General features: G+C 39.4%; 5 protein-coding genes across 5 annotated transcripts in view; all 5 read left to right on the top strand.

Annotated features, from left to right (window-relative positions):
• The first annotated feature begins 851 nt into the window (after positions 1 to 851).
• LOC137079980 (histone H2A-like) lies at positions 852 to 1462 on the top strand. Its single transcript, XM_067447550.1, has one exon. It carries the CDS (start codon positions 884 to 886, stop codon positions 1268 to 1270), a length of 387 nt encoding a protein of 128 aa, XP_067303651.1. The 5' UTR covers positions 852 to 883; the 3' UTR covers positions 1271 to 1462.
• A 255-nt stretch (positions 1463 to 1717) lies between these two features.
• LOC137071370 (histone H4) lies at positions 1718 to 2029 on the top strand. The gene has a single exon (XM_067439352.1). The coding sequence runs from the start codon at positions 1718 to 1720 to the stop codon at positions 2027 to 2029; it is 312 nt and encodes a 103-aa protein (XP_067295453.1).
• A 973-nt stretch (positions 2030 to 3002) lies between these two features.
• Positions 3003 to 3389, top strand: LOC137087500 (histone H2B-like). Its single transcript, XM_067452064.1, has one exon. The coding sequence runs from the start codon at positions 3003 to 3005 to the stop codon at positions 3375 to 3377; it is 375 nt and encodes a 124-aa protein (XP_067308165.1). The 3' UTR covers positions 3378 to 3389.
• A 13702-nt stretch (positions 3390 to 17091) lies between these two features.
• Positions 17092 to 17623, top strand: LOC137087484 (histone H2B-like). Its single transcript, XM_067452063.1, has one exon. It carries the CDS (start codon positions 17094 to 17096, stop codon positions 17466 to 17468), a length of 375 nt encoding a protein of 124 aa, XP_067308164.1. The 5' UTR covers positions 17092 to 17093; the 3' UTR covers positions 17469 to 17623.
• A 2838-nt stretch (positions 17624 to 20461) lies between these two features.
• Positions 20462 to 25434, top strand: part of LOC137071310 (Fc receptor-like protein 5) — a 54632-nt gene continuing 49659 nt past the window's right edge. The window contains exon 1 of the mRNA XM_067439222.1: positions 20462 to 20522. Coding sequence (XP_067295323.1) covers positions 20462 to 20522 — 61 coding nt within the window. The remainder of the gene's footprint in view (positions 20523 to 25434) is intronic.

The raw sequence follows: 25434 nt of genomic DNA, 5'->3' as shown, positions 1-25434 counted from the left end.
CAGTGTGTAACCATATTCTGTCCGTTCGAAAACCAGTAACCCTTATCAAAGTGTTAGGAATATCTGGTCCGTCTATATTTATAAATGTTTTAAAAATGGTTTCTTAAAGGTTTACAAACATTATTTAATCATTACTCGATACACATTATATTATTTTATATAATATTAATTATATTATATTATATTATATTATATTATATTTTATTATATTATATTATATTATATTATATTATATATATTTAGGGGGCCTACATGTCCATTTTGCTTGGGGCCCCAAATTTCTTCAAACGGCCCTGATTATAAGCATAAAGATAAGCTAAAAATATGGTTTATTATTCAAAATCTTATTTAAATGGGTTAGGTTAACAAACTCCCCATCCAGTTATCATATTTTCAAAGTCAGGCTCTTCTATGTTGGCTTCTTATATACGAAACCAAATGTAAATGGTCTGATAGGATTCCCAGTATCACCCATTTCAAGCTGACATGAAGATTTATTTCGAAATTTTCGGACTCTCAAACCGCAAAGCAATACGAACTTACAAATAATTCAACTCATCTTCTTTAATTTGACTACACATATAGGCTACCCTTATTTTTCGTGTCATTTTTTATGTACTTAAGAGGCTAGCCATAAACATTTACATGAGAATTATTAATAATAATAATAATCAAACATTACGAAATAAAATAAATGAAGAAAAAAAAAATCATACACTAAAAGGATTGGCTGGAGGGGGGGGGTGGAGCTGGGGAAGTTCACTGATTGGCTGGGAATGTTTCTACATTTTAGCCAATAGGAGACTGGCACGCGTTGTTTTATAACTCATCTCACAACGGGCAAAGGCATTTCTCTTCTTACAAACGTTACTTCGCATTCGCAATGAGCGGAAGAGGCAAAACCGGCGGAAAGGCTCGCGCCAAGGCCAAGAGTCGCTCTTCCAGGGCGGGACTGCAGTTCCCCGTCGGCCGTGTCCACAGGCTTCTCCGCAAAGGCAACTATGCTCAGCGCGTCGGTGCCGGTGCTCCGGTTTATTTGGCCGCTGTGCTCGAGTATCTCACCGCTGAGATCCTGGAGTTGGCTGGAAACGCCGCTCGGGACAACAAGAAGACCCGTATCATTCCTCGACACCTGCAGCTGGCGGTGCGCAATGACGAGGAGCTGAACAAGCTTCTGGGTGGGGTGACCATCGCTCAGGGCGGCGTGCTGCCCAACATTCAGGCCGTGCTGCTGCCCAAGAAGACCGAGAAGCCCCCCAAGTCCAAATAAATACACCAAAGCCTGCTTTTAGCAACTCAAAGGCTCTTTTAAGAGCCACACAATTTCTCATAAAAAGAGTTATTCTTTAATTCATTCACAATTTAATAAGTTAACCACATTTTTGTGTCGTCCATAATTCAAAAAATTAAAGCAATTTTAATGTAGTGTATTTTAAGTTTTATGTACGTGTGTATAATTTGAAAGGACCAAATAAAGTGCGTACATATACAAAACAATGTCAGTAAATTAGTGATTAAAAAATGATTAAAAAATAGCCCTATTACTATTAAGTTATTGCGAAAATATAAGAAAACAACTCGTCTGTGAGTTGTTTTATTAATTTACTTTACACCCGCCCATGATTGTGGTTTCAACCAGGTCCGCTAACTGACTATAAACTCTTCTCCAGTGTTTGTTCTTTATTCAGTTGCTGTGATTTGAAGAGTATCTGTCGACATGTCTGGAAGAGGAAAGGGCGGTAAAGGACTCGGGAAAGGAGGCGCTAAGCGGCACCGAAAGGTTCTCCGCGATAATATCCAGGGAATCACTAAACCCGCTATTCGGCGTCTTGCTCGGCGTGGCGGCGTCAAGCGTATTTCTGGCCTGATCTATGAAGAGACGCGCGGTGTGTTGAAGGTGTTTCTGGAGAACGTCATTCGTGATGCTGTGACCTACACTGAGCACGCCAAGAGAAAGACCGTCACCGCCATGGATGTGGTGTACGCGCTGAAGCGACAGGGACGCACCCTGTACGGGTTCGGCGGTTAAGAGATTCACGGAGAAGATAAACACCAACGGCTCTTTTAAGAGCCACACACACTTTCACACTTAGAGCAAGTTTCCAGGTGGTGAATTAATTTGTTTAATGGAGATGTGTCAATATTATTATAAGTTAGACACTGCATTTTAATAATATTAAGCGTCCCTGCTCATTGTAATATATTGACGGCAGGAGACCGCTTGTGATTTAACTAAACCGTGCAAACTTTAAGGACGTTGCAGTGGGCTTTGGGTCTTATCCAAACGGTCGTTTGAACTTTGCGTGTCTGTTTTACATCATCGGAACTTTATGTCGACTTCATTGCTCTTGGGAGATGAGGGGTGCGAGTGTGCGCGGTCCACTGCTGGATTAAATTGGTGTATCCGCTCGTCTGTTGTTAATCTTTTTATTTTGGGGTCTGTTATCTATATTAAGGTCTGACGTCCTGTAGAAAGTTATTAAATCCCTCCGCACCCATTCATCTATAATTGCCACATTGGCTAGCAATTCCTGGAAGAAGAGATTATTTTAACTTTTCTGTAAAAATAAAGGACAAATAAGTATATAAAAATGTGTCTTCCAATGTATACAATATGGTCTATGAAGATATGTGAATGTGCAGTTTATATTAAGTACACAGAGTTGCTTCTGAATCTAAATTAGCATTATTAAATTGAAACAATATATTATCGAGGTATGCAAAAGGCCTGGAATTATTTAACTTGTTAATTTCTAAAAATGCAGGAAAATGGAGTCGGGTGTGGAGGATGGCAGTCGTCGATGGGCGTGATTAACCTTTTAAAGCTTCTGATTGGCTCGCCTGCGTCACGGAGCGTTTAATGTGGCCAATGAAATCAGTCTATGGGTTGAAGACTCCCAATCACAGAGGCCGTTGTTCTCTTCTGATATTAGCATAGGGCAGAGCATAAAATCCCGCCTGCAGTAACTCAGCTTTATTGTTCTTGAGTTCATTGAAGCGTCATGCCTGAGCCAGCGAAGTCTGCGCCCAAGAAGGGCTCGAAGAAGGCCGTCACTAAAACCGCCGGCAAGAGCGGAAAGAAGCGCAAGAGGTCCAGGAAGGAGAGCTACGCTATCTACGTGTACAAAGTCCTGAAGCAGGTTCATCCCGACACCGGCATTTCCTCCAAGGCGATGGGAATCATGAACTCTTTCGTCAACGACATCTTCGAGCGCATCGCCGGTGAAGCGTCTCGTCTCGCTCACTACAACAAGCGCTCCACCATCACATCGAGAGAGATCCAGACCGCCGTGCGTCTGCTGCTGCCCGGGGAGCTGGCCAAACACGCCGTGTCTGAGGGCACAAAGGCTGTGACCAAATACACCAGCTCAAAGTAAAGCCGCTCTCAGCTCAACACACACACAAAGGCTCTTTTAAGAGCCACACACACTCTTTCTAAAGAGTTTGTTTTCCTGCACTGATTTTTAAAACAGTTTAATGAGTAACAGTGTAAAAAGCTCAGTATGCATGACACAGCATTTCACTCCCCCTTTTAATGGGCAGGTGCTGCGCGGTTACGAGTCATCAACCTATTAATGCTATTCGGGTCGTGGTCGTTTGAAACAAAGATGCCAATAAAACCTTTGCAATTTATATAGTTGGCTACTAGACACAATTTACCATGAAGAACATCGCCAATGAGGGATCCTCTGCTTCCAGCAGCAGTGAGCGCACATTCAGCTCCGCAGCTCGAGAAGAAACCTCAACCCACGGACGGCTGGTTCATTATTATTTCCACACAGCGCGAGGAAAGCTAAACATAAGTGGGCTAATCTGTTAAGGCGACCAACGGCACATTATAGTCCTTTTAACCCCTTTCCTGAGGCGGGACAAAATGCCCGATTGGCGATTTCCCAACACGTTGAGCTGAGCAATGCCATTTTAATAGGCTACTTTAAACCCTTTAACTCTAATCCCTAGAAGGAGCCAATGAGATAAATATTTTTCTTACAATTCTTATTATTGAACATGAAAAATGACCTCAGGCGGTTTTTTTGTAAAAAAAGAAAAGAAAAAGTTTTTAACTAAGATTTTAAACTCTACCGTACAGTTGAGATGTCAGTTTATGGTAAATCTTATTTTACATTAACAGTAGTTTATGATGCTTTTTGAATGTTGAATGAAACTTGTAACAATGTTAGTACAGTATATACTTATTGTACTATATACAACCAATCAGGCATAAAATTATGACCACCTTCCTATATTCTGTTGGTCCCCATTTTGCTGCCAAAACAGCCCTGACCCGTCGAGCCGTGGACTCCACTAGACCACACAAGGTGTGCTGTGGAATCTGGTACCAAGATTTTAGCAGCAGATCCTTTAAGTCCTGTAAGCTTTATCTTCCTATATATACACTGAATCGGCAAAACATTATGACCTATATCCTATATTCTGTTAGTCCCCATTTTGCTGCCAAAACAGCCCTGACCTCTCAAGCCATGGACTCCACTAGACCCCTGAAGGTATGCTGTGGTATCTCAAATATTCCTAAACCATTTGAGCTTTGTGTCAGGAGCATTATCCTGCTGAAAGAGCCACAGCCACCAGAATGCCGTTTCCATGAAAGGGTGAACATGGTCTGCAGCAATGCTGAGGTAGGTGGTATTGGCCAAGGTAACATCTACATGGATGGAGGACCCAAGGTTTCCCAGCAGAACATTGCCCAAAGCATGACACTGCCTCTGCCGGCTCGCCTTCTTCCCATAGGGCATCCTGGGGCCATGTGACACCCGGCCATCCAAGTGATGTAAAAGAAAGCGTGATTCATTAGACCTGGCCACATTCTTCCATTGCTCCGTGGTCCAGTTCTGAAGCTCACGTGCCACTGTTGGTGCTTTCGGCGGGGTCAGAGGTCACCCTGACTGGTCGGCGGCTCTGCCGCCCCATACGCAACAAACTGAGCTGCTCTGTGTATTCTGACACCTTTCTATCAGAACCAGCATTAACTTCTGGAGCAGTTTGAGCTCCAGTAGCTCGTCTGTTTGATCGGACCACACGGGCCAGCCTTCGCTCCCCACGTGCATCAATGAGCCTTGGCCCTATATAGCAGACGTTAATACAATTAGGAGTTTTAAACGAGTCGGTCTTGTTTACATACGGTGACTATCCTATGCTGGAGCAGCAACTCCGAGAGAGAATGCGACAGAGCATAAACAACACAGAGAGAGAAATAAGTTTAGCGCTTTCCAACATGCTCTCATTCATGGTGGCCTAATAATTCATTTTCACGGAGCTGTAATTAATAAGATTTTTATTATATAAATGTTATATAGCAGACGTTAATATAATTTAAGGAGTTTTAAATGAGTCGGTCTTGTTTAGCCTACGGTAACGTTAGCATATATGCTGGAGCAACAACTCGGTGAGTGAACGGCTGAATGCAACTGAGCATAAACACACAGAAAGAAAGAAATTCGGTGCTTTTACTTCCAACATGCTCTCATTCAAGGCTGTTTTGTTTCATTCATGTGAAGTTACGTCTTTATTGTGACATAACGAATTACCTGATGACTCTGTCAGTGAGTCATCTCTACAGTACAGTGCCAAGTTTAAACTATATAATATCTCATAACATCTTATTTGTGCATATCTCAATTGTGCATTAATGTTATGTCAAACAAAGTTTATTAAAGGGATGCAGGTTATTTTACCTTTAAACACCATTGTTGACTCATTTCCCCTCAGACAGTCCGTTAATGGCGCGCTTGTATGCAATTCTCAATACGTCCACAAGATGGCGCCATTTATCGGGAAATCCGATATTACAAAACCGATATCCGATTATGGGAAAATGCTTAAATATCGGGAAAAATATCGGGAATCTGATATAATGGTCGAACACTACTCTTTACAGCTGAGCTAATGTGGAATATAAGCTTAAAGGTGGAAAAGATAACCCTAACAAATAGAAAATGAGTAGAAATATTCTGTTAAAATCTCATCACTGTCAGTAAACATTATTATTAGGTCTGGTATAATATTAAAGCCATATATTATATAACCATGTAAAAGCAGAACACCCAAAAATATTTCTCATGTTTAATATCATTTATGTAGTTTTGTGAAACAACTTTCAGTTTCTCACAATGAACATGGCTTAGATGATGTCGGTTTATAAATGATGATACAAATGTGAGACAAAAACATTTATTACACACTTTTGGGCAAATACACATTAATTCGACATTTTTACAGAATAAAACTTTGGCCTGTATGATTACAAATGACAGAAACAATAGAAACAGATCCAGAACATCAATACTACTGAAGAACAAACATCACAGATATGATAGGCATTTTCTTTTAAAGTTATGATACATCTAAATAATAATAACACCAATAATATGGACCATATAAAAGCAGAACACAAAAATATGAAACAAGCGAAACCGAACCGGCAACCCTGAAGAACATCAATACTACTGAAGAACAAACAATCACAAATATATTTAATTTTCTTTTAAAGTTATAACACATCTAAATAATAATAACACCAATAATATGGCCCACACACCAAAATATTTCTCATATTTAATGACCGATGATATAAGGTAGATCAATTATGTTGACAGAAATAATGTAAATGATTTATTAATATGTTTAAACATTCAGAATGGTCCAGAGTTTCTTCAAGTTTCTTCCTCCGTTACGGCGAACTGACTTTGGTCTTCAACAGATGGAACTGAAATTAGAACAAACATTTATTACAAACACAATTCATTTATATTACAATATGTGTATATATTAGGAACAAACCAGCTGAAGTGTGTAAACACCAAATCACCTCAAATACAGAACACAAAGCCTTCAAAAGTGACACGATCGTCCATATGTTTCTAGTTACTAAAATCAATCATTATTCATGCACTGTTTGAAAACAACCCAGGCTCATTGGATATACGTTACTCTGCCTACATTTTTGCACACCCAAATTATATTACCTCCAGGTACGTTTACCTGCACTTTTGGGGTGAAACGTCCACCGGAGGCGCTAAGTGGTAATATTTTTTCTCCATTCCAGATGCGCAACATGACACCATGACTTCGAGTAAACATACACGCGCCAGCCTGAATGAATATTCATCAGAATGAATATTTATAGCCTAATTTTATATTTTGGAGCAACCAACTCCACTCCTACCCTAAATCTACCCACTCTCAACAATATAATACACATAACAGGCAAATAAATGTACAGTCACATGTAGCCTATTTATTGCAAAATCTGACCAGAAAACTGTATAACAGTATTAACTCGTGTTGCATTCCAAGTCTTCTGAAGTCAGACAATATCTTCATGTGAAGAACACAGTTGATCTTGATTTGAGTCGTTTTAGTCGTTGAAATGATGGTCACGCTCCTTTGCAAACAGAACACACATGCACTCGCTCATATTTCTAATTCAAATGATATACAGGGCAAGATTAGAATGACGCAATTGGTCACGAGACACACGAGAGCCAATGGCATTTTACAATCAGAGCTGACGTAATGACGCAATTGGTCACAAGACACACGACAGCCAATGCTGTCAAAGCTGATGTGACGTTTCTTCCGGCGGATGGACTCAACGTTACGGATCGCTTTTGGGGATTTTCTTCACACAAATCAATCGTTTGGCCTCAGAACACTTGGGATATTTGTACTTTCTGAATAAATTATGTATGCAGTCGTATCTGCCTGTTATATCCTGTTTTTTTATAATATACAGATGGGTAGGTTTAGGGAAGGGTTTGAGCTACGCGTTCAAAATGTGTCTGAATATGTGTGTGTGTCCACAAGGTAAATGGATTTATAAACATAAAATTATGTTTTTTTGAAAATGTAAAAATGCAGAATGTTTCTTGTGATGGGTAGGTTTAGGGGCTGTGTGTGTGTGTGTGTGTGTGTGTGTGTGTGTGATGGGTAGGTTTAGGGGCTGTGTGTGTGTGTGTGTGTGTGTGTGTGATGGGTAGGTTTAGGGGCTGTGTGTGTGTGTGTGTGTGTGTGTGTGTGTGTGTGTGTGTGTGATGGGTAGGTTTAGGGGTACCCATCACACACACACACACACACACTGCCCCAGTGTAGCGGGACAGAATGAATGATAGCGCCTCTAGTGGACGTTTCACCCAAAAGTGCAGGTAATTGTACCTGGAGGTAATATAATTCGGGTGTTGCAAAAATGTAGGCAGAGTCACGTATTTCCAATGAGCCTGGGTTGGTTTGAAAACATTGAAAAGCAACTACGGTATGTTTAATTCTGTTCGACTCTCTTTGTTTCCCTTTTTTTCAATGCATATTTAAAACCCAAAATGAATATCACCATAGAAAGTTTAATGAAAAATATTTCCTAAAAACAAAAATGAAGGTTCTAATCTGACATGATTCACAAATGCATAAAATAAATGTTCACAAAGGACATTCAGCACAACACATTCAACACAGTGAAAGAAAGAAAGAAAGAAAGAAAGAAAGAAAGAAAGAAAGAAAGAAAGAAAGAAAGAAAGAAAGAAAAAGAAAGAAAGAAATAAAGAAAGAAAGAAAGAAAGAAAGAAAGAAAGAAAGAGAAAGACAGAGACCGTCACGATACTCAGCTCTCTCTCTCTGTCTGCCTTTTCATCAGAGGCTGCTCCACTAGACGGGTTGATCTAATTCCCAGATGCGGAGCCAACGCCTCTTTATTCTTGAAATCAAGTTCTGATATTTCCAGTGATTGACTTTTCTATCAATGAGTGTTTTGTTGAGTTCTGGGAAAAGTCCACTGGCAGACTCACATCCAGACGTGCTCCACGAACTAAAGGCTCTTCCAATAGCCAATAAACAGACTGTGATCTCTCATATATCTTAAAAACAAAAAGACTCCACATGCACCTTCAAAATACTCTTATCAAATACTGGTAGACCAGAGGTGTTTAATTCCACTGGAAAAAGAGTTCTGTCCAGTCCCAGACTCAATATCGCATTTGCAACAGCACATCATTTAAAATCAGCTGAACCAACTAATAATCTTTGTACAAACTGAAACCTAAAGGTTGCTATTCTTCTTCTTCTTTGAAAACGCATTACGCCATGTCCGCCCTCCTCTTTAATCATGCAATTTATCCCAGAAGAAATCCACTAAAATAGCCGGGATTTTAGAACAGATGTGAGGAAGGATCAATACATGCAAACATAATGTGCCAGAATGAAGATGCAAATAAGTTATTTATAATTAAAATGTGTTCTCTATGACATCAGTGAAATGAAACATTTTCATTTATCCTTTAACTTCCTCAATGGGTGCGTTTACATCAGGGGTCTTCAACTAAAATAGATCGGGGTCCAGAAAAAAACCTTCTCACCGGCCGAGGTCCGGACAATTATATACCTAAAAACATGAATTGATGTCTTTTGCCAGACTAAAGAAATTAGTGTAGATTCAAAAATGTCTTTATTGAACAAAATATAATATGTAATATATATATATATATATATATATATATATATATATATATATATATATATATATATATATATATATATATAGATAGACATGTCTTTTCATATTGTTAAAGCAAACATAGGCAATCCTTCACAAAATGTATCTCATTTTGAGGTTGTTCTGTTTAAGTTGCTTTGGTACAAAATATCTAAATTCAACCAGTAGCCATGTCTGACAAAAAATATGATGAATGAAAAAATGCCTTCATCACTAAATCTGCACTGAAAATACATTAATCTCAACATTACTAGCAACTAAAGTGCCTTTTCTGCTGAACTGAGATAAAGAGTAACAATCAATGAACACAAACCCTCCTGGTTAAAAAACAAAACAGAAATCTCATAACATAATTTTACGTTTATTCACATGTATAGTTAGCATAGAAATCTAGACGCAACCTAGCGGCAGTAAATCTAATCTGCCTGCGAGTGTCGTCTAGCAACTCTCAATACAGCTCTGAGCTGTAAACGGCAAACTCTGGTCGGGTCAATCACGAGTCGTTGGGCGGGGCCATAATGACGACGGCCGAGTTGCGTTTGTGTTCTTCTAGTAAACACAGAAACTGGCGAACGGCGGCGGTCTTTCGAATCAGCTTTGACCGTGACTCTGAAAGACTTGGAGTTAAGCTTTTCTCTGAGAAAAAGACAAAGAACGGCACTGAAGTCATTCTTAAAAAGGAAAGATGTGTTCAGAGTTTTGCCGACCGGATGCGGCGAATGTTTAATCTGTCAACAAGCTCTGGTTGGTTGTAGCGCTGTCCAATTGTGTGCACGCCTTGCAGAGGGAGTTTGAAAGACAACCGTTTATCCAGAAACACAAACAGGTAAGAATAAAGTGCCACCAGTGTTGGAAAAATGAAAAAGTGCAAGAAAAATGTATCTCTTTATTTCAACTGTTCCTAAATAAAAAAAAAACTTAAATAACCTCAAATAACATCTCAAAACGCTGAGCTGAACTTAAAGATGGAACGGAAGCATTAAAATTCCTGGTTCCAAAACAAATAAAATAAAAATAAAAAAGTGCATATAGGCTACATTGTTTGAACTTCAGTGCATGTGAGAAATTGGCTCATTTATTTTCTCTGCCCTTACCTCAGACTGCTGAGGATAAAAGTGTCTTTAAAATGTGTATGGCTGAATCCGAAATTGCCCCTATACCCTAAATAGGGCATTATTTGAGGGGACAGCCATTTGTAGTGATGTCCGAAACCACAGTGGACATGTTTGAGTCTACTCATTCAATCTCATGTTGCACCGCAGTAATGAATGTACAGCCGATGTAGGCTACACACTACAGCTGTCCGACTTCACACACTCGTTTTCATTCACTCCTTCAAGTGAACTATAATAGTGGACTGTAGGGAATAGTGAATGAGGGTTAAGGGGCTAATTTCTGATTCAGCCTCTGTTTTGCGCGCCGCTTTCTGTTCTCAGTCTCTTTAACTGCACGCGTGACCGCATCTGAACATACAGTGAGCGTACTGTCTCCTAAATGGGGTCGCACACCGGAAGCGAAGCTCAGCGCCGCGTCTCAGGTATCTCACACCGGACGCTCACATACGCGCAAGCTCAGTTTTGAATCGACTTCTGACAGAAGAGCTGCACAATGTTTTACATTTATATTATATTTCCCTCAAATCGTCCATGTACATACTGATTGTGTACATACTACAAGATACACCCATCGTGCAGCTCTTTTGTCAGAAGTCGATTCAAAACTGAGCTTGTGTGTTTATAATGTGTGTGTCCGGTGTGAGATACCTGAGACGCGGAGCTGAGCTTCAGTCCGGTGTGCGACACCTTTAACTGTCAACCCAACCGTGGCGGCAACATAGGAAAAAACTGTTCTACTGAGCTGCCTGATATAAATGTGATTTTATTTATTTATTTATTTTAAATAATATATAACACTGGCCTAGTGGCTTTTGGATATTTTACTGCAAAAAAAAAAAAAAACTCCCTGCGTCCCAATTCGCATACTATCCATACTAAATAGTATTCAAAAATAGAATTAGTATGTCCCAAATATAGTAAAAGTGTTGATATAGTAAACAAAAGAGTATTCCAAAAACCATCCCGGATGGTTTAAAGTGCAGATCGACACACTCTAATGGCTGATATTACCCACAAGACATTGCAAGTTGGATGAGGATTCGATTAGAACTACAAATGCAGATAAAAAGTGTTAAAAAATTACAAACATGATGGATGTGCGAGTCAGACGGTAAGGAAGTAGATGGAAGTAGAGATGGAAGTAGAGAGGTTTAGATAAAGGGGTTTGAGTGATTAATTATCAGTATTTAACCTGACGGAAATATATTTATTCAATGTTATCCACATTATATTTCACCTGCAGCAGCATTGTGAACTTTTGTAATATGTTTGACATTAACTTTTAAATGAATCATTATATTTAAACTGCAAACACACAAAGAGAGTCTCTGCATTAAAGACCCACACATGGCAAATCAACGTGCGGCTACATTTCTCTCCGATACTGAAGGAAAGGAAACTGAATGTGGAGGTTTTGAACTGTGATGATGATTGACGGCAGTTTAAACAGTGATGGGATGCACGTAACTAAGAGTTCGTTAAAGATGATGAAGTAGTTTGTCAACGCGGTCATTCTCTTTTGCTACACTCTCAAAAGTATGTCCTTTTTCTCTTCACAAAATGAGTAGAACTTTTAGGTTATTAGATGTGTGTCCCATCTACGCAACACTAAGCGCGTTTCCATTACCCTTCAAATTACGCAAATTGAAATTGCGAATTGAAAATACGCCCAATGGAAACGCGGCAATTTCGCAAAAACTCCCATATATCGCAAAAAAGTTTTTACGCTCTCATGAGGTGGTTTTGATGTTGCGATGACGCATTGCTGCAACATAGGGCCTATATATTATATTTTCCACTCAATTGTGTCGTAATAACAAGATAATGTAGTTAAAAGGACATATATTTTCTCCTAATAAGGACTACAGGCTATATATACTGTAATTAAGACATATATTCAAGAAATGAATTAAAGCAGAAAGAGCCAGCCTGTATTTTCAGCCTTATACTCAAAGGCCGAGGAAACAGGCCAGTTACGCACGTCAATCCATTCCAGACGATCTTAGTTTGCTTCTTATCTAATAAACAGGCATCGATCAAAATAAAAACATCGATCAAAATAAAAATACAATTTATACAAAACTAAATGTATTTTTTAAGAAAGACTTTCTAGAAAATAAAACTCGAAGTGATCAAAATCATGTGACCCCAGGTCTCAAACATATTGCGATTCTTACTCATGCTGCTCACTTTTCATAATCAACATATAAATTAAAATAATAATATTACAGGCTAATGTTTAGGCCTAAACGCAGCCTATTTAGTTTCGTAGTTAGGCTATGTTTTCTTTAACCCACGGCCGATAAAAGCGCCGACGTTCTCAGTTTTCCTTCTTCCTTTAAGAGAGATGAAACAATTTACAATACTCTTGTCATTTTTAGCTATACAGATGAGTTCAAGACATAATTATATACTATAAACTGTCTATTTTTATTTGTGGACTCGGGGAACTAATTATTTTGCATGCACTCACTCCAAACGCGGTCTCCATTTCAAAAAAAATATTTTGTTTATTAAATAACAATTTTTTCTTTTCCAAAGCATTTCTAAATTCAGTTCAAATGCCAATCAAACCAAATATCTAGCCAAAATAACGAAAGTGGTGAAAATAAAAATAAAACATTTGAGTTAACATGCAAATTCAAACATTTCGCTCTTCTCTATATGCGTCAACCTGCCGCGCTTAAAAGGCGATCATTCTTTACAGATGATGGTTCAGTTTGGAGAGAAGACGAGATGGAGTTCTTTATTAAACTCATAAAAGACAATATAGGATTACAGTAATACTGGATTCTAAACACAGAAATGCTACATTATCATGAAGACCTTGAAGCAGATCTGACACACACACACACACACACACACACACACACACACACACACACACACACACACACACCTCATATCCGTGCCACTTAAGTAACCTAAGGGGCTTTCCTTGCCATTAATGCTTGGATAACACATATGTCTCCTTCCAATAAAAATAATGGCTAGTGTGATGGATGGGATGTACAAACCTACCAAGTGCCATCATTTTGGACTGACCTATCGCGAGAGGAAAGTAATATGTTTTAGTCGCATAACTGCAGCTATGGAAACGCTGTCATTTCGCAACAGTTTTTTATCGACATTTAAGAAATATCGCAAAAGTTTTTCGCAAATCTGCAATGGAAACGCAGCTAGTGACGCTCATCAGGTAAACGAGTGAAACACACACAAACACACATTTTTATCAAATCATACGTCATTAATAGCGGTTCACTTCCATGATTTAGTTTCGATTGCGTTCACATCAGCAGCGAACCGTAACGGAGTTCACATGACCTGGACCCCAGACCACCTTTTTAAGACGACTCAGGTTCAGTTTTGTGGGTGGCACCTGAGTTCAGAAGACAGCGTTCACATCATCCAAACGAACCGAACTATGACGTCAGTCGAAGCCGGGTGTGCACCATAAAGTGCTGTGCAAGCACCCTAAAGAGACTTGGTCAGCATTACTGGGAAGGCCCACAAAAATATCATATCTGTTTCTGCCGTGGGGGAACACAAGCGATTCGAATGAACAACTCGATCACACATAAATGCGTATAAATAGAGTGCATGATACTCTGTTTTTCCCGTGCATATGATACGCACTTTATGGCGTATATATGACACGCTCTCGTAGGTTTAGGGTGGTGGGGTTGGGGGTTCGTATGTATAATACGCCATAAAGTGCGTATCATATGCACGCTGTCGTACATTCCACGACATTGCACACTCGTACTATTTATACACATTTTCGTGAGATCCGGCTGCGAATGAACACGTAGACCTTGTTAGGCGCTTGATCTTTCATTTTTGTAATGATTACGATTGATTTTTGCTTGGTTAAGTGTAAGCAGTGGTGTTCTGGACCTCTAATAAGTTAAACAACCTGAAGTTTTATACTGCTGAATAAGGAGCAGTTTGTGAATACTGAAAGCCTGTGCAACACATGCAATACAATTAAACATGTGCTCTACATGATGCTGGTATTATTGTAAAGATGAAAAGAGGTAAGAGATTTCATTAACTGCAATGGCAAATATTTGTTCAACAAAAAAATGTTTATATAGTCATACTTGTCACGGGACTCGAACTGCGACAAAAAGCAGTCAACTTTGTTAAAGGGTTTTCAGGATGAGCAACAACATAATGTGTGAGGTTTTTGCTGTAAAAAACATTCAAAAGTCTTCTTTATTTCATTATGAGAAGGGCACATGTTTGTGCTTCAAGCTGATAAGTCACATTACATGTAAGACACTGGAATGACATTTTCTCGTCAAAATGCACGCTGGCTCCTCAATATTACACATAATAGCCATAAATCACCCAGTGTTTTGATGAAGATAGTTGATAAAGTAGCACATAAAAAAGTATTTGGGCGTAATTATCAACTCTAATCTCTCTTTTAAAGCACATATTAAGAAATTGTGTAATACGGTCAAGTTTAACTTAGCTAATTTTAGATATATTAGAAATGCACTTACTTTTAATGCTGCCAAATTATTTATGGATGCCATGATTATGAGACATCTAACATACTGTCTGACAAGCTGGGGACAAATGAACAAATTATCACTAAAACCATTGGCGATTCTTTATTAAAAAAACTCTTAAAATCTTAGACCAGAAGCCTAACAGTTCATATCTTTGTATTATCCTTAATAACTACAAACTGCTAAGCTGAGAAGATGTAATCAAATATAAAAATATCTGTCTGGTCTATAAAATCTTGCATAAGACTGCTCCTGCTCCTTTAAACTCATTCATAATTAAACGTAATAATAGTAGTCAGAGCACCAGGAGCACAACATGAGGTGACCTTCTTATCCCACTTCGGAAAAGCACATTTGGTCAATTATCATTTTCTGTTATAGCAATATGAAATTGGAACTCATTGCCCATTAAAATAAAATACATACATACGTATTCCTCCATTACTACACACCTTAAAAACTGTCTGTCCGACAATTATAACTGCACACATTAATCTGACAGATGGGATGTATTTGTGATGTGACCATGGTCATTGCTGCCTTTCGAATGTTGTTGCCTGCCTCACTGTTAGGTCTTGTGTCTTAATGTGGCCTTTGTATCATTATTCTGTATGCGAAATTTGTACTTTTTTAATGCATGAACTGCTTTTATGTCTTTGCAATTGATGTTTGTTTGTTTGTGCTTGTCTCAAGTGTGTGTGTGTCACACATTTGTACGTTTAGCCCTGTTGTAAATATTATTGTAGCTGACATATGCCTATTAACAACGGGCTGGGGAGTGGACTACAGCTGGAAATTAGCCGTAGAGGCTAAAGCTGCTCTTTTTTTTTTTTTTTTTAAAGGGACTGTCCACATTATAATAAACTAAACTAAACTAAACTAAACTAAACCTATAACATTGATTTACAATGACGCAAAATGAATGGCTCATATTTTTGCACAAAGAATAAAGTTATGCTTGGATACAGTTAGCCTATAGATGATAACCAGTCTGGCTTTATGCAAGGACGACATATCAGTAGGCCTAATAATATGCGATTTATTTTTGATTTAATTGACTATAAGGATTACATAACTGATAACAGTTATATTTAAGCCTTGGATTCTGTGAAACGTGATTTTTTTATTTGATGTATAGATACATTTATAGATATTGGTTTTGATCAGTACTTTAAAGGCGTGGTTCCGTGGTGTTTTTCTAGGCTTGGTTGTGTTTATGGGGCGCAGTGGTTAACATGTCTAAATACTTTTTTTTTTTTTTTTTTAAACGCGTGTTTAATGGACGTTAGTAAATGGTAAGTATTTTTGTAGTGTCACGGCTGTTAGTTATCTTTTCATACGCTGGTTAAAGTTTTACTGTATCCGAATACAAGACTGAGTAGTAGCCTAGCTTGTTTGTAAAGGTATTGTTTTATTTGTAGCATGAACATCTGGTTTATATATTTTAGTAATTTAGTTTTTCTCATATCTTTTACATTCGGTCTCTTGTCCATTGCAGTGGATGCAGAAGTCCAGCGGGATGTTTTCCTATTCTATGTAGGCTAATGAGAAATTGTAAACTATCATGCCCTATTAGACGTGAATTAAATTATACAGATGTCGTCGAGTGTCAGCTATGTCCAATTCTTGTTGCTATATTTGATTTATATGTCCCTTAATACCAAAGAGCTCTAAAAATTATTTACACTATTTCACTACTGAAAAATGCGGGAACTGAAACAAAGGAACGGAGTCGGATGTGGGGGATGGCAGTTGTCGGTGGGCGTGATTAACATTTAAAGCTTCTGATTGGCTCGCCTGCAAGCCATTGAGCGTTTAATGTGGCCAATGAAATCATTCTGGGTTGAAGACTCCCAATCACAGAGGCCGTTCTTCTCTTCTGATATTAGCATAGGGCAGAGCATAAAAACCCGCCTGTAGTAACTCAGCTTTATTGTTCTTTGAGTTCACTGAAGCATCATGCCTGAGCCAGCGAAGTCCGCGCCCAAGAAGGGCTCGAAGAAGGCCGTCACTAAAACCGCCGGCAAGAGCGGAAAGAAGCGCAAGAGGTCCAGGAAGGAGAGCTACGCTATCTACGTGTACAAAGTCCTGAAGCAGGTTCATCCCGACACCGGCATCTCCTCCAAGGCGATGGGAATCATGAACTCTTTCGTCAACGACATCTTCGAGCGCATCGCCGGTGAAGCGTCTCGTCTCGCTCACTACAACAAGCGCTCCACCATCACATCGAGAGAGATCCAGACCGCCGTGCGTCTGCTGCTGCCCGGGGAGCTGGCCAAACACGCCGTGTCTGAGGGCACAAAGGCTGTGACCAAATACACCAGCTCAAAGTAAAGCCGCTCTCAGCTCAACACACACAAAGGCTCTTTTAAGAGCCACACACTCCCTTTTTAAAAGAGTTCCAGTACTTCTTCCCAAACTGGTGTAATGGCTATACGGATAAATATGCTTTATTGCAAATTTTGCTTAGTTTCGTGAAGTTAATGGGATCCAGCTGAACAAATTTTAAGTGGTTGGTAACTTCTTGAATTTAATTTATTGCCTAAAGCTTTCCATTACCCTTAGTAAAATAAATAAAATTAGTAGCTATGATCTTATAGAACCCCTTGAATTGCGAAAAAAAAAAAAAAATACAACAAAAGCTTTTGTTTTCTGGACTGTCTTTGTTAATCAAATATATTCAATATTGAAAATATTTGAATTCATACATCCTAATAGTTGTGGAAACAGACACATTCAAATACTGATACATAAAATGTAAATAATGGTTTAGTGTGATTATCCAAGTTTGGTAATAACTTTATTTATAGCGTATGTCACAATAATATTTAAAAGTGTGTTAACTCTATGCTACAGAGTTTCCATTTTCTAGTAATTTCTTTGTTCAGAAAAATCAACAATGTTGCAGTATGGCAATTAAAAGGTCAAGCGTCGGTTCATCCCAATCAACCCTTTAATTTTAATCGTCTTTCTACGGTTAATCTTGTGTTTAAAATTAAGTGGTGCAACACAACTCGATTTAAAATAAAACCCAGATCAACAAATACTTGATTAGTGTTAAACTCAGCTTAATTTAACCAGTAGGCTATTGGTGCACCTCCCTACAGTTTTTTTTCACTTTGAGCGGTTTAAAAAATGTCCCGCTGTTTTGAGTGACTGAAATATTGCAGCAGGTGCTGTATATAGATCGACCACAATCTCATTGTTAAAATGCCCAACTTAAAAAAATAAAACAGAATTCTGAGATATAAACTTGCAATTGCGTGATATAAAGTCACAATTCTGACTGAGAAAAAAAAGGCAGAATTGTAACTTTATAACTCGTGACTGTGAGGGGGGAAAAAAATGATTCTGAGATAAAAATTCACAATTACTCTTAAAAAAATAATAATAATAATAATAATAATAATAATTTAGTGCCACAAAGGCTTCCATTTTATGAAGTCTCAAAGTTCTGTATAATTAAGGGTGAGGACACTTTGAGTAACAGGTTGTTTGCTGCTTGTCTGCTGTCTGTTAGTCATCACCTCAGCTCCGCCCACGTCCCGCCTCTTTGCCCATTCGGCTATCGGGGAGGCTATTTTTTTCCCAGGTTGGTAGGGGAAGGTACCACCTTTTTCATCTAAGATTGGCTATAAGGGCTCTACTCCGATTGGTTATACATCTCACGTTTCATGGCAGACTGTAAGCTAGTCCATACACACACACACACGCTTGTTTTTGTGACATATGGGGACATTCCTAGGGCGTATTGATTTTTGTACTGTAAAAACTGTATTTTCTATCCTCTTGCACTGCCACTGCTCCTAAACCTACCCATCACACACACACACACACACACACACACACACACACACACACACACAATGCGCCTAAACCTACCCATCACAGGAAACATTCTGCATTTTTACTTTCTAAAAAAAATTCATCCTGTATGATTTATAACCATTTTGAAAAGTGGGGACATGGCCAATGTCCTCATATTTCACCCTCTCCTTGTAACACCTGTCATACCCATGTGATGTCATTATACACATTTGTGTCGTCACTAAACACACACACACACACACAAAATTTACATTTACATTTATGCATTTAGCAGATGCTTTTATCCAAAGCGACTTACAACTCAGGAGTTCAGGAAGCGATCCGTCAAGAAGAGGCAAAGAAACACAAAAAGTGCCCCAAATACCAAGATTTATATACTCAGAGTAGCAAAAACCAGAGAAGGGAAGAAGAAAAGAGAAAAGAGAGAGGAGGAAGAGGTTATTTTTTGTTTTTTTTAAGTGCTCATGGAAGAGATGAGTTTTTAACTGTCTTTTGAATGAAGTGAGTGATTCTGTCGTGCGTATGGAGGATTGAAGATCGTTCCACCAACCAGGAACTATGAAAGAAAAAGTCCTGGAGAGGGATTTCATGCCTCTCTGTGATGGTACCACAAGGCATTGCTCATTAGCTGAGCGAAGGCTTCTGGTGGGGGTGTAGACTCGTAGGAGTGAGTCGAAGTATGCGGTGCTGAGCTTGTGGAAGATCCATAAGCAAGAATACTCAATATAAGAAACTGTCTCAGGGAAGCTCATCTGCATGCACGTCTTCCTCATCGGAGACTCGACCTGTCTGCAGCAGTTACTCTAACCAACTTGAGTGGGCAAATGCTTACATTTGATGGCATCTTACACTTTGGAGAGATGTTATCTCCTGGTTTTCACTGCACAGGACAGATGGTAGACAGCATGTATGGTGTCATGTGGGTGAGCGGTTTGCTGATGTCAACGTTGTGGATCGAGTGGCCCGTGGTGGCGGTGAGGTTATGGTATAAGCAGGCGTATTTTAAGGACAACGAACACAGGTGCATTTTATCGATGCCATTTTAAGTGCACAGAGATATCACGATCAGAACCTGAGATCCATTCATCTACGACCATCACCTTGCGTTGCATTATATAATGAATGGCTCCATGTTGAAGGATCTGTACACAATTCCTGGAAGCTGAAAAAAAATCCCAGTTCTTGCATGGCCAGCATACTCCTGGACAAGTCACTCATTAAGCATTTTTGGGATGCTCTTTATAGCCGTATATGAGGGCATGTTCCAGTTCCTGCAAATATCCAGACACTTTGCACAGCCATTGAAGAGGAGTGGAGCAACATTACACAGGCCACAATCCACAACCCGATCAACTCTGTGAAGGAGATGTGTTGCACTGCGTCAGGCAAATGGTGGTCACACCAGATACTGACTCCTTCTGGCCTGGGAGATTTTGGTGCTTATGAGTCCACAGATGCCACTGTGCTGTTGAGTATGAGGGGCGTGATGTGAGGCCGTTATGAGCAGACAGTCAGCTGTTCATCCTCCATCTACAGACACCCATCGCCGTCATGAACGAGGTAAGTGACTGTGGTGGTGTCATCTACACAGTTCATCTAGACACAAATAAAGGTGGCAAAGAGAGCGGGATCATTTCAGAATTAGGAAAATCAGTGTCTGTTTTTAAAAAAAAAAAGTTTTGAATCTTTTCCAAGCTTGTGTTCCCTGCTCAGCGTATGTCTGCTTGTTCATTTCAGTCACATTCCAAGTGAAACTGCAGAGGAAAAGTAGTTTTTCTGGCTAAAACATAACCATCACTTTGTTTTAGAGACTAAAACAGGTGACTTATTTAAACACTGTCAGATCAAATCCACAGCATTTATGTAGCAGGCTACTAGTGGGCAATGTCTGGGCTGAATAAACTGAATAAACCCACATGTCTGTATGACTGATCTTAATTTTGAGTGACTGTAAACTGAGGGCCGCTGAGACCAGTCAACCAGTTTAGTCTGGTTATAGCTGTGTTTTTCAACAGGTCCCTTAACATTCTCTAACTGTTGTCACAGCTCTTCTGTTTTTAAACATTTTATTCACAGTATCACACATGTGTAGAGCATTTCGCTTATTGTAACTCTGAAGAGAATATATGTGCAATAGTTTCTAACATGAAAGCAGTTTGGGTTGCATGTCAGGCCTTTCACACATCATGCATCAGTGGTTTATGAGCTGTCAGCTCATGCTATTTTCACCCATAGTGCACTTTTCAGCAGATCTGCAGTTCTACACGCATTCAATTATACCTTAAATATATTATAAATAAGTTACTATCACCATAAATTATTTATATTTAGTATATTGGATACATTAAAAAGTAGAAATTATACAATCGTTATTCTGATTGGGCCATTGAGAAATATTATAAACTTGATTTTCATTAAATCTGTTAATTTAAATTAAAACTGCTCTCTGAATTCTCCCGCATGTACTATATAGGAAGTGTTGTAGTCCTCGAGACCGGTCTTAACACCATTTTTTGAAGGTCTTGGTCTCGGACTTAGAGGACTCGGGATTTTATCTCAAGACCACAACTGCAAGGATAATATCTAAGGGTGTACTCCCACTAGGCACGGTTGCCATGAACCGAGTCCGAGTACGATTGTCAATGTTTTCTTTGTGGATAATTTTGTGTCGTTTGGTCCACGGTGGTCCAGAGCCCTCTCACAGCCTGTTGTTAAACGGATGTGTCGCCTTAGTGGTGCGAAAATTTCCACGTAATCGTGCTGCTCGTATTATGAGGTTTGCAAGGTACCAGCTGAAGTGCAGCAAGGACTTTGCAGCTTTAATTACGGACTCCAGCACGGTAAGCGCTCACACTGCATGTGAACCGCGCCCGAGTCCAACTGAACCGTGCTCTGGCCCACCTCTTCCAAGCGGGCTAGGGCCGGCTAATCGAGCCGCGCCCGGGCACGGTTCGGAGCACTCACACGGTTCAAACTGGCTAGTGTGAGTACACCCTAAATCACTGGTGCATTGTCTGATTTAACATCATTAATGTGATTTGATGTAAAGCGTATTGTTTTAAATGCAATCAATAACTTCTTCGTAATATGATTTATTTTGTTACTGTGCTGCCAGGTTTAAAATCAATGCAGCATTGTCTCAAAAATATCCCAAAATGTATATGAATGGCCAAAAAATTCTGAGGTTTAGTTTTGTATATAACATGGAACATAATTGAGCAATATCACAAATGCAAGAGAGCTGTTTTCATGAATATACGCATGATTGCAAATTATATTGATTCATACAAATGTTCAATAAACAAGAAGTTACTAATGACAAATTTTAAACTGTCTTGGTTAATTCGGCAACGTTTAGTTATTAAATTAATCAGCTGCTATGAACAAATAGATTGAATAAATGATGTTAATGTTTTAACGTTAAATTAATCTGAACATAATTTATGCAGGTGTAACTGTACCAATATTATTTATTTTTTATTCATTTTATTCAATATATTCAATTTATTCATTAAAGTCATTTCTCAGACAGTATAGATATGGATATTTTAGATGAATTGAAGGAGTGCTGGTCTGGTCAGGTCTTGATCTCAACCCCACAAAGCCTTCGTCTTGTCTTGGTTTCGGCACACGCTGGTCTTGGTATCGACTTGGTCTTAGTTTAGGTGGTCTTGACTACAACACTTTTTTTCCATTTAACTTGCATCCAGCCCATCAGATGTCAATAGGTGTGTAGTTCTTTCTAGTATTTTATGTCGCTTCTTAAAAAGCTACATTGTGAGAGATTATAATGAAAAATATAGTACATATTCAAGTTGTGTATATTTTATATAGTGTAGTATATATATAGTGTAGATTTTCAATGATATTCAAGTCTGGGGACTGGGATGGCCATTCTAGAACATTGTATCTATGTTTGAGCTTGAATTCATTGGTAAATTTGGAGCAAAGCTTTTGATCATTGTCCTGCTGAAACAACCAACCCTGGCATAACTTCAACATCTTGACTGAATCATTGCGTCATTCAACTTTGACAAGGTTTCAAGTATTGTGCTTGCTACACAGCCCCATAGCATGATGGACCCACCACCAAATTTTACAGTAGGGAGCTAGTTCTTCTCCTGGAGCGCTGTTCTTTTTCCGCCATACAAATCGAGTCAGTCAGTCAGTCAGTCAGACAGATAGACAGATAGATAGATAGATAGATAGATAGATAGATAGATAGATAGATAGATAGATAGATAGATAGATAGATAGATAGATAGATAGATAGATAGATAGATAGATAGATAGATAGATAGATAGATAGATAGATAGATAGATAGATAGATAGATAGATAGATAGATAGATGCTTATTTGTCATTACAAATGTACAAGTACACTGCAATGAAATGTCTTTTGGAGCAAGCCTCCGGGCTGCAGCTATTACCAGCGCTGCCACACGCTCTCCAGAGGAAAAAAATGCAGATTTTGCAAAGTCTGGTTATAGCTGTGTTTTTCAGCAGGTCCCTTAACACATTCTCTAACTGTTGTCACAGCTCTTCTGTTTTTAAACGTTTTATTCACAGTCTCACACATGTGTAGAGCATTTCTGCTTATTATAACTCTGAAGAGAATATATGTGCAATAGTTTCTAACATGAAAGCAGTTTGGGTTGCATGTCAGGCCTTTCACACATCATGCATCAGTGGTTTGTGAGCTGTCAGCTCATGCTATTTTCACCCATAGAGCACTTTTCAACAGATCTGCAGTTCTACACACATTCAATTATACCTTAAATACCTTATACCTGACAGACAGACAGACAGACAGACAGACAGACAGACAGATAGATAGACAGATAGACAGATAGACAGATAGATAGATAGATAGATAGATAGATAGATAGATAGATAGATAGATAGATAGATAGATAGATAGATAGATAGATGTTTATTTGTCATTACAAATGTACAAGTACACTGCAATGAAATGTCTTTTGGAGCAAGCCTCCGGGCTGCAGCTATTACCAGCGCTGCCACACGCTCTCCAGAGGAAAAAAATGCAGATTTTGCAAAGCATAGCATTCGTACATACAAGAATTTGTCCGGATCATAATCAATCAATCAGTCACTGATCCTCAGCGTTCCTGGTGCACGTCCGGTTCGTGGAGTGACTTGGACATTTCGTCCAATTTCATACCCAGACCGGTCATAATCCGTAGAAGTTCACCAGTCTGTCCTCCGATGGTGTCCACTCTTTTCTGTGTCTCCACAGTCCGAGCTGAGATGTTACGGTTCAGTTCATCGGTCTGTCACTCTCTGATCTAATACCTTCAGTCGGTCACGCACATCCCCGAACCACCCTATAATTTCCACAGACAGCGGGTGGGTGAATTTGCTGGCAGCTGTCTTACAAATCTTCCGATATGTCAGGGCAATCCCAAGGCCGAGAAATAGGAATCCCGCGATCAAAAATACAAATATGAATATATCCTCTGCATCCTCCACGGACAGGGCTTCCAGGCACAGGACTTGCCAGTTGTCCCAGGCGTCCCGCATGTAGCCCGCTGTGAAGGTCCCGTCCGGGCAGATGGGTTCTCCCGGAGCACCCTTCCTTTGTGGGAAAATCTTATCAATTGCGCTGAGTGACCAGTTAATCAATTCCATTTTCAGTATTTTCAGGAGTCCAGCAAGCAGGGGGTCAGAGATAAAAAAAAAGTTCAACAAGACAAAAAACAAGAGCAAATGCTAGAGCGGAGCGGGAGCAGTGGGAAAACATGTCTGCTCTGTATGAGATCAGGAAGTAGAAGACCAAATAGATCTAGGTTTCATCTGTCCACAGCACATTATTCCAAAATGATTCTGGCTTGTCCAGATGAGCCTTTGCATACCCCAAACACCTCTGCTTGTTGGCAGTATGCAGAAAAAGGCTTTTTTCCATCACCCTTCCATTGAGCTGTTCCTTGTGCAAAGTACACTGGACTGTAAAAACGATGTACAATGACACCATCAGCAGCAAGACGTTCTTGGAGCTCTTTGGAGGTGTTCTGTGGTTTGACCATTCTAACCATTCTTCGCCTTTGCCTTTCATATATCTTTCTTGGCCTGCCACATCTCTCCTTCACAAGGACTGTTCCTAGAAATCTAGACGCACCCTAGCGGCAGCCAATCTAATCTGCCCATGAGTGTCGTCTAGCAACTCTCAATACCCTTCTGAGCTGTAATCGCCAAACTCTTGCCGGGCCAATCACATCATGTATAGAGTCGGTGGGCGGGGCCATAATGACGACGGCCGAGTTGCGTTTGTGTGCTTCTAGTAAACACAGAAACTGGCGAACGGCGGTCTTTCGAATCAGCTTTGACCGCAAGCTTTTCTCTGAGAAAAGAACAAAGAACGGCACTGAAGTCATTCTTAAAAAGGGAAGATGTGTTCAGAGTTTAGCCGATCGGATACGTCGAATGTTTAATCTATCAACGACCTCCCCTTCAC

This window comes from Pseudorasbora parva, chromosome 1 (genome assembly GCF_024679245.1).
Source record: "Pseudorasbora parva isolate DD20220531a chromosome 1, ASM2467924v1, whole genome shotgun sequence".
Taxonomy (NCBI): domain Eukaryota; kingdom Metazoa; phylum Chordata; class Actinopteri; order Cypriniformes; family Gobionidae; genus Pseudorasbora; species Pseudorasbora parva.
Note: the sequence above shows the minus strand (reverse complement) of the source record. Positions and strands in the feature narration are given on the sequence as shown.